This window comes from Pundamilia nyererei, unplaced genomic scaffold (genome assembly GCF_000239375.1).
Source record: "Pundamilia nyererei isolate P.nyererei 1_Seehausen unplaced genomic scaffold, PunNye1.0 scaffold00174, whole genome shotgun sequence".
NCBI lineage: Eukaryota > Metazoa > Chordata > Actinopteri > Cichliformes > Cichlidae > Pundamilia > Pundamilia nyererei.
In genome coordinates, this window is record NW_005187575.1 from 498,205 (window position 1) to 508,605 (window position 10,401).

The 10,401-nt window shown below is 40.6% G+C and overlaps 1 protein-coding gene across 2 annotated transcripts in view; it reads right to left on the reverse strand.

Moving 5' to 3' along the window:
- Positions 1-250: 250 nt before the first annotated feature.
- Positions 251-10,401, reverse strand: part of cdk19 (cyclin dependent kinase 19) — a 73,757-nt gene continuing 63,606 nt past the window's right edge. For both annotated transcript variants that reach the window (XM_013914146.1, XM_005746184.2), the window contains exons 10-13: positions 10,262-10,359; positions 10,099-10,177; positions 6,641-6,883; positions 251-4,622 (exon numbers count right to left, since the gene is read on the reverse strand). In XM_013914146.1, the coding sequence (XP_013769600.1) occupies positions 4,497-4,622; positions 6,641-6,883; positions 10,099-10,177; positions 10,262-10,359 (546 nt within the window). In that variant the 3' untranslated portion in view covers positions 251-4,496. The remainder of the gene's footprint in view (positions 4,623-6,640; positions 6,884-10,098; positions 10,178-10,261; positions 10,360-10,401) is intronic.

The following is a 10,401-nucleotide window of genomic DNA, read 5'->3' on the forward strand; positions in this document are numbered from 1 at the left end:
CAAAAATATCAATTACTGCAGCTTTAAATGAGTTTAAAACATAAAGGACCCTGCCTTTGTGTCATGCAAACACTTAACAGTTCAGAATCGCTTAACATGAAGAAAAAAAAAAGGCATAACTGGGAGATTTTTCTATGGGCTTTGGAAACAGGACACACATGCTCTGAGCGGCTTGTTTTTAAAAATGGCTGTGGGGAAAAAACCCACAAACTAAATTTGCAGTTTTTCCACATTTACATAATTTTAATAAATGCAGTTTAGAATAAACGAAATAAATAAAATAAAACTAAATACTATAATACACAAAGTTATCTGAATCTAATTACTATATTTTTTAATTGAAAAAAATTAACCTGGGTCTTTCTGGTTAGGGGTAGGTTTAGGTTAATCCAGCTGTTTTATGGATTTTGGTCTATTTAGCATGCTCACATTCTTCAGAAACCAAAGATATTGTGCCTAACGGGCAACAGTCCATAAAACCTCTAAAACTCTAAGCTCTGTAACTCTATACGGGTTATCAAAGACCTGTGGGACATTAACTGACATTATATCTTTGAATTTTGAAAAAGGTTTGATTTTAAACAGTATCCATATCTCATCTCATCAGACAATGCATGCACTAAAAATGTAGATAGTGGCCATTTACAGAAACAACCACACACTCAGATTATGCATGTCCTGTTTTAAATGAAAAATCCAGCAGTATGTAAATTTTCACACTTTTTTCACATTGTGGACAATTCTGACTAAAACTGTGACAAACCTACAACACTAGAAAGGACTTTCTCTTGTTTAAGAATCAACAATATTTTTTTAAAACATGATTTCAAACATATTTTAGGATAAAATTTGACATGAATCCTGTTACAAGATCCATCCAGATGCACTTTGCTTTAAATAAGCATAATTTAGCAGAACAAAATAAGCAGAACTGAGACTACCCACCTATCTGCGGTTAGTATCAATGCATGAAACATAAAGCCTTAAAAAAGTTCTATTCAGTGGTAAAATTCTAATGATGTTACTAATGTAACGCGGGTGGGTACTTTTAAGCATCAGTGAACCATAACTGGACACAGAAATACAATTATTTTCATTATACACACATATCTTGCATGTTCTGATTAATAAAAAAAATCCCTAACACCATTATCTATTTGTACTATTACAGCTTTGATAAGGACAGAGGTCCAGTTCTCTTTCCAGCCACAAGGTGTCAGTGTTTCCTAATCAAACTGCAGGTCACACGTGCAATAAACACAATGTCTCTTTTCCTCTGTATGGGGGCAAATGCAGTTAGTCAAATAACTGGGTGCATTCTTTAACACAGCATGCAGGGTGGTCATTCATGATGGAGCAAGTTGTCAGGAGGATATGAAAAGAGAAGACTTGCTCTTACTGTTGTATTGTTAGTATTATAACCCGTAAAATTAATACTAGAAATGATTTTAGCAAAGTTTACTGTAAGTATCAAAGGTAAACATACCGTGTGAACTAGTTCATAGTGTTACATACTGTGTAGGTAGCATTTTTTTTTCTTTTTTAACAATATATTGTGGTGCAGATAATAATCTGCATAATAATTTTAACTAGTCCATGCTGCGCATTGCCACACTTCTAACAGTGAAAAACAGCCTCAAAGACAATTTTGTATGTGAACAGATCCCTAATAACTTTTCTGTAAACATCTGAAAGAAATTCTGAAAAGGAAAATCCCCATATTAAAAAAATCTGATTTTCAAAAATACTGAAGACAAATTGGTTTGTGTTTAAAAAAATAAGATATGATCAATATGATCTTCTGAAATGTAATGAAGTATTACTTGAAAAAGAAGACTTTGTGCTTAAGGAAGAAAAACAGATTTGTGGTAATGCAGCCATTATGTTTTGCTCATTACCAAGAGTTAGATAAAAACACTGATATCACACTCATGTCTGCAGCAAAATTTAAAAATGTTACTACCAGCCCATCAGTTTAGCTTAGCATAAAAACTGGAAATAGGGGGAAACAACTAGCCTGGATCTTTTTTTATTTTATTTTTGTTATTAGTATTATTGTATTTATTTATTACAGGCTACAAGCACATTTTAGCTCATAAGTTAGCATGTTATACATCACTAGTTTGACCTACACAAAACACTGAAGTTTAAAGTGTCATACAGATAAGTTGTTCTAAGAAGTAGTAGTTTAAAAAAATAAATAGTAAACGTATTAAAATGTCCACATATAACATCATTAGCTTTAAAAAAACAAAACCCATGAGCTTAAGAAAAGCTGTTATCCTCTAATAGCCCCATGCTAGCTCCTTTAGTGTTTCCAGGATTTATGCTAGGCTAAGCTAATTAGCTACCAGGAATCGCTCTACACTAAAGATACAGGCAATGTTGAGAATTATATTGATTATAATAGTAATATAGTGGTAATAATAGTAGTTGGCAGGTTGCGCTACTAACAATGTAATACATTTATTGTGACATTTATTGTGACTTTTTCACTTTCTACATTTCGGAAGAACAATTTTGCTGAATTTCTAGCACTGAAAGGCATTCATGTCTCACAACTTGGCTTGGTACCACCCACATGATAGACTCAGGTTGCACAGAGCAACATACATTGATTTGACTAGGATGAAAAGCGTTGTCAAAAACACCAGTCAGAACTTGGGTGAAGGGGTCCCAAATGACCGGAGGGTGTCTCAGTACAGACACAGGCTCCATTGAGATTGACATTCATATTTGACCCAACAGTTTTGCTGTCCCTTGTTCATAACGATATTAAAAAAAAGGCAATTCCTGCACAGGGAACAGGAGTACGGCAACCCTGGGAGTGTTATACACTACAAAACTTATTTAATTGACATATATACTATATTCAACACTGTGCTCTGACTAGAGAACTACTAGTCAGAACACAGAGGGTGGGAGTGAGCATATCAACCTGGTCATTTAAGTCTCAGCGAGAAACTAGAGTGTTTCCCTCACAGCTTCTTCAATTGTAGCACTTATTAAATGTCCTTCATTTCACTTTTCTCACAAGTTGATTCATTAATTCAAAATGAACTCAGACATACAACGGGTTGTATACACTGGATATAAAAATGTAAATAAGTTGCTCATACCTCCATGCATGTACTAAAGAAAGCACCCATTGTCTTTGAATGTACCCCAGTCTCTACCTGCATACTCAGTGTGGCACCGCAAGGGTGAAGTGGAAGAGGGCGAGCCTCACATTTGTTCCAGCTCTTTGCAGATCGGTTCAGTGGTCAGTGCAGTTCTAGTAAGTAAAAGGATAAACAACATGCATAAAAAACATACTGTACACACACACACACACGTGCACACGCTCATACACGCCCACGGGACAACAGAGATAACAATAAAAGCCTTAAAAAAAAACAATCTGACATCAGGCAGTAACAGTCTCAAGAAGCATATGTCGGAGGGGGGGAAGCGTACTGTTTAGCTGCCCTGTACGATTATGCGCATCTTCAGAAACCTTAAATGTTTCAAGGGTCCAAAATAACACAGGTGTCACAGCAAAGTGAAAACCAGCGAACAAGAACGCACTCCGGAGCTGCCGGCCACCAACAAGAGGTGTCAAAACCTCCCGAAGACGCTGCCATCACAGAAAGCAAAGCTCAGCTGTTAAATGGTTCTTACTTCTAAAAGTGATGGCGTGATCACATTATACAGAAGCTGTAAAAAGACAACTGCTTTTCTTACATTCCAAATCCAAATCTAGATAAACACTTCTAAATATAGAAACCCTATAATATCAAGATTTAAGTTAATTGTTTTTATATTTCCCTGCAATGACATCAGCTTAAAAGCTGAGTTTTTTTTTCTTTGTAGAAACTTTTTTCTTAAAAGGTTGGGTTTAGCTCAAACTTTAGCTTATCGTCATTTGATTATCCGTGATAATTATACACTAGAGATGACAGTAAAGGGCTTTTCCTTTTAAGTTGCCTCACATCTGATCGCTTCTGTATGTAACAATATTTATAATGACATCAACTATCAAGTTAAACTTGAAAAGTCTAGCAAACGAGCAGGAGAAAAAAACGCAAATAGAAAAAGGTGCTATATAATATACTTGAACACAGCTGCGATTCTTCCTGGTGAGGAACGTTGTGTTTGTAAGTGCCACGGTTCTGAGTCTGTGTGTGAGACGCCTTGACATCTATCTTACACCTTTTTTTTCCCCAGTCGATTTAAAAGTGTTTCAACGCGCCGATGAGGCAGAATTTGTTTTCTCATTGGATTTCGTTTGGTTCCTATGTTCATCAGCCTTCGTGTTACAGTGCCGCTGAAGGCTGTCGGGCGAAAGGTCAAAGGTGAGGGCAGTTTGAAAAGAAGGATGACTGGAGTTGGAATGATGTAATGAAGGGACAAGGGTCCAACCGGGACACAGAAGCCGTGGAGCTGAGGTTGTTGAGGGTTGGCTGAAGACAAGGAGGAGCTTGACTCCTCTGCTGGTTAGGGAGTGACAAGGATCCTCAGTAACGGTGGGTCTGGTGGGAGTACTGGGAGCTCTGCTGGGTTGATGATGAGTATCCCATGGTGCTCTGGGGTTGAGTGGAACCTTGGACATTGCTTTGGTAACCAAGGCGGGAGCCAGAGTGCTGAAAGAGAGAGAGAGGAGTGGAGACGCAGTCGCTAAATCACCAGACTTCTTATCAGCAAACATTCAAACAGTGACTCTGGAGGTGTGCAAAATATTGTGTTTTTAAGGCTACATCCAGACATTGCGCTAATGAGCGCCACTTCCTTCCAGATTCAGTTGTCTGCAGCTAATTAACCTTTCCTCATAAGCTGTTTTCCACATGGATTTCAAAAAATTGGGATTATGATATTTCCCTGTGTGTTCAGTGGCTCTGGGATTATTTCACTAGTAATGAAAAAAAAAGTCTCATTTACACGCTTGGAGACATGGACTGTAAAAAGTACTGGTGCTGAAATTTCAACGATCTGGATATTGCTTTGAGAATCTGAGACCTCAACTGTTTGCATGCCTCCATACCACAGTTGTGGGTTCTTGGCTACACTGTTCTAGATTAGGGAAATGATCGGTGGGTGGTGCATGGTGGAATATATGTGGATAGAGATCAATAAAGGGAAAAAGTAGGACACTGACAGTAGCAGCTATAGCCACACTCGTGATGTGTCTGACCACTGCGACAGTTTATTTATACATCAACTGAGGCCTGACAGCCACCAGCTGTGTCACTTGCAACTAGGCATATCTCTGTATGCAATAAACTTGTGTGCCTCGCTGATACAGAAGCAGGAGAGGTCAAAGCAGTCACTTAGATCACACCGTGCTCTGTTAAGTACTGACACATGATCTCCCTGCTCCTGCGGTCATGTAACGCTCAAACCTGAGCTAACCCCATACGTTGCTGATTAGTCGCTGATCACATTTATTTTCTGCAGCAGTCGGGTTCTCCTTGAAAGTCAAAATATGTCATATGCCAAACTTTGGCATTCAGCTTCACTTCATCACAGGCCGAGAGCTGTTGTCTCTTTGGCCTCGTGATAAGAGCTGAGCCGGCGATACAGGAGGCGCCTGAGCAGAAAACAAAAGCTCACAGGCTCCATTGTGATTTGATATCAGCTCTGTACAGTCCTTATCATTTAAACAACATCTTGTTGTTGTCTGGTATCTGAGTGTTTGAGTATACATTTTTTAGTCTGCAGCCCCCTGTAAGCATTCTCAGCCCAACAACATGTTGGTTCATGTCTTAATACGTTTACATTTCCCTATCCTAACTGCCTAACGCAGGTTTTTTTTCCTTCTGAAGATCATGTCAGTTTCTTAAAGCACGTACTTGCAATCAAACTGAACTCAAACAGGAGTTTGGAGTGTCTCATTTTCAGTGCTGGAATGGTACATCCTGCTGTGGTCGACCTTTTATGCTTTTATATATATTTTTCTTCACATATACTGTTACACTGTGGGATGTTCATATTAAACAAGCCTTCAACCTGCTCTAAACACTAGGTTTAAGACAGTTTTTTATGATCGTTTCAGGGTTCAGGTACTATGAGCACAGAAGCTGCACTCACCTTCCAATCAGGACACAGTTAGTTTGAAGGGACGAGGAAGACAGCTAAAACAGCTTGTTTCAGTCAGATGATAAACTCACGTTTGTGCCAGAATAACACTACAAAGGAGAACTTGGAACTCATGCACAGCTACTCATGCAACTAATAGAGTCCAAGAATGAAAGTCTGGAGCAGGAGATGATTATAATGGACTCATTTATCGGCGATCGTGGCTCAAGAGTTGGGAGTTCGCCTTGTAATCGGAAGGTTGCCTGGCTCGGACAGTCTCGGTCATTGTGTCCTTGGGCAAGACACTTCACCTGTTGCCTACTGGTGGTGGTCAGAGGGCCCGGTGGCGCCAGTGTTCGGCAGCCTCGCCTCTGTCAGTGCGCACCAGGGTGGCTGTGGCTACAAGGAACTTGCCATCACCAGTGTGTGAATGTGTGTGTGACTGGATGTGTAAAGCGCTTTGGGGTCCTTAGGGACAAATACAGGCCATTTACCATTCATTTAATAGAGTTTTAAAGTACAGACAAATGAACAGTTTCACCAGAAAATGTTGGTGTTGGTGTTTGTTCTATAATATTGTACTGACCTGGTAATCTGACTGTAGCACCCCAGTGCCTGAGGAGGCCCCAGAGGGTCCGATCCGAGGTTTCTTGTTGGGTGGCCCCTGGTCCTGACCGTGCTGTAGCGCTGCAGTGGTGGCCCCCGTGGCTCCGGCGGTGCCGTTGGTTTGAGCAGAGCTCTGCTGGGAGGGGGCCTGCTGGGCTGCTGTCTGCTGCTGGTTCTGGGCCTGAGCCTGGCCAGTTGTCTGCTGGTGCTGCTGGGTCTGGTTCTGCACAAAGACACACAAAGCTGAAAGTGGGTTGGGAATTATGGAGTGGAGAAAGAGAGACGCTGTGACTAAAAGCGAGTGTGTGGAATGATCTCGGGTTCTTGCTGAAAACAAGAAACCAAGATTTTGCTCTATTTTTAGCTGTAGGTTGTTCTTTTCTGCATCTCTGACCCACTTTCCCACTCAGATGACTGGATTGAAATGCAGCTCAACAACATGAGTTTAGAGTTTTAAGGACGCATTAAAAAAAACTTAAGTAGACCACAAGAAATGTTAACCTAATGAGCCAAAGGAAGGAAGGAAACGTATACTAACTCATCTGAGGATGAGACAGTAAGGATAGCTCATATTCTCTGTCTGTCTATATTGTTAATAAAGCAGCTATTACATATCTATTTCCATGATTTGAGAATCTGTTGCCCATTTATGCTGCTGGCTCAGGCCCTAAAGCCCTAAGTCTGGTTTCAAGTTCAAAAATCGAGACCGCAATGACGGACCAAAATCATTGTTATGGTTTCTGCCAGCAGCCATACCCCAGAGATGCCCCAAATGGCCCTTGGATGTGGATGCGTGGCTGAGTTGAGGGAATGAGACACCCTGTGTGAACAGTTCAGTCCTTCCTCAGGTGATTATTAAATATGGTTCACAGAAATCTGCAGCCAGTTTCTGGTGCAAACATTCATTACGTTCTGGCTCATTATGTGGCAATTATGTGGTTTAAAATTTAGTCAAAATTTGAAATTTGGTGTAAAAATTTGACACAGTTGTGAATTTATCAGTTTATGGCTACAATTCAGGAATTCAGTGTGCAGAATGTTGACCTTCAAGCCACCACGGGGCTTTTAGGGTCACACTTACTAAGTGGGACAAATTAGCATGATGCCACAGTCGCAAAAATGCGCTGATGGGAGTGGAAAGTTCTGAGGCGATCCCCTAACAATCCGCTTGTTTGTATACAAAAATGAAGGCGGTCACATCAACAATGACCAGCATTCTACAAAGAACACGGCAGATTACAAGCATATGAGCTACCGTGAGAAAGTGAATAATGAGCATAGGCACAGGTTTCTTTCCAGAGACAGCATAAGACCATGAAATCAGTCAGTAGGGACCCAGTGAAGAGTTGTAGGACACAGCCAAAGTTTGGCACTGCACTCACAGCTGTGACCCCTCCAGCGGCACAATTATCTTTCCTCCTTTCAATCCAAATAAATGACACCCCCTAAAACACCATCAAGCACAATTAAGACAAGCAGAAAATTCTGTGCCACAAACCTTGGTAAATCAAGTAACAAGTACTTTTCTTTGAAAAAAGAAAAGAAAAACATCCCATGATCGGCTTACAGTGGGTTGAATTTGTCAGTTTGCTTACTTACAAACAAACAAACAGTCTCTAATTTTTATGGTTATTTCATTTTAACAGAGACAGAATATCAACCAAAAATCCAGAAAAGCTAGAAGCTGATTACATTTACATTTCCCTGAGTGAAATAAGTATTTGATCCCCTACAACCCAGCAGGATTTCCCATACATTGCACATGTCCCCGTGTGTCCACAGAATCAATGTCTTCCATTCCAGCTTCTCTGCCACCATGAACAAGAGCAAAGCAAAGATATCAGGCTTGCACAAGGCTGTCACCAAGAAGCTTGGTGAGACAATGATAACTGTTGGTGCGATTTCTTTAAATGGAAGAAATATAAAATAATTTTCAGTCGTCCTCGATCTGGAGCGCCGTGCAAGATCACGCCTCATCAGGTGAGGATGAAAGATGGTGGATCAAAAATATCTGAAAAACTGCATTTAGTCAATATAATGGCAGATATAGTGGCTAGTGTATTTTAGTATGAATGTACAGCATGATGCGTAATCCTGCATGTAATTTCATAAAATCAGCAGCTTTCACTTCAGTCTGCAATCAGCAGTTTTGGTGTTGTACTGATTTGGAGCAGCCAAATTATTTTGTTTATGTTGTCTATTATTGATTGTGCATGTCCACACTTTATGCTGACAGGAAGTCCAACCAAAGCAGTGCAAGCCGAGCTCCTCAAACACTCTGTTCTCTGGTGTAAAGCTCAGATCTTTTCCTGCCAGCAGCTACCAATATGATGTAGGAACAGCGGTCACATGGAGCCATCGGCCTCTGCCTCAGTGCTCACTCTCTCATTAGATTTCACAACAAAAATCTTATCTTAATCTTAGCGCCTTTGAAAAAAGGCTGCGCTTTTTAAGCTACATGCAAAGCAACAATGAAACACAGAGCACAAGGACGGTCAGCCTCCTCATGCACTTCTGTACACCGTGTACAGTGTGTCCCTGCCTCTGGCAAAGTCGCCGCTAAATGCCTGCGCTGAGTTATTACACTGTAAAAATAACTCAAGGGACACTGTTGACTCAACTAAGATACTGCTTTCTAAGAACCAGTAGTACTATAACATCATATCACTCCAGTAGATAACAATATCTGTTCTTTATGGCTGAAAGGGAAAGTGCCTGGACACATTTGGAGCTACCACTTGGAATAGCAATAGTACAATCCACTAGTGAAAAGCTGTACATTAAGACTTTATCAATTTAACAGTCCCCAAAATTTCTACAGAAAAAGCCTGAAAAATAAATGCAAGACTTTGTGAGGTGGGACAGCCGCGCATTAACCCATAAAATACACCAAAAACTGCCACATTAGACCCCATTGACAACTAACTTAAGATGGGACGTTAAGTGAACTGACACAATACCGATCGATGTTTTAGTTTCTGAAAATGTGACGGTACTTTTTTAACCATGCAGATACTGCAGGCAGTATATATACCAAGAAGGGTTGTCCAAATATCTATACTCTAGTGCTGAACATTAATATCAGCTTAGGTATTCGCACATTAGCAGTGCCACAAACTGTGCCGTCTTCACACGCAGCTTCGCACAGCACTGCTGCAGACAGGCGGGGACACAGCCCTTTCTCTCACTAACAGCTTAGCACATGAACAGTAGCACAACAAAGCATCTCAAAGACTGACATCCCAATCTTTATGAGGATGTTTCTGAGGTGTTAATGTAGCCATGTAACTATTAGCAATAACCTAAAAGCTGCATTCGCCGCCAGTGAAGTTATCTGTAAGGCAGCGGCTAGACTGCAGAGAGCGATTTTCCCCACGGGGACCAATAAAGTACACTTTCTTCTTCTTCTAAGGCACAGGATAACTGGATAACACTTACCTTTTCTGTTTTCTCCTCTGGCTCGTCTTCATTAAGAAATTCTCGTTTGGGGTAGGGGATCTGACAGCCAGCAAACACACTAGAAGAAAACAGATGAAATTAGTGATTGAAGCACCAACACGATTGTGTTGATTAAAGTTTGCAAAAGTTTACTGAGGCTCACTCAGTGGTTGGTAATGGGTCCTCTAGGAAGTACGGGTCCTGCAGCGCCTGCTCTGATGTGATTCTTTTAGTCGGGTCCATTGTGAGGAGCTTTTGGAGCTGAAGGCAGAAAAATACACATGATTACAAGATCTACACACA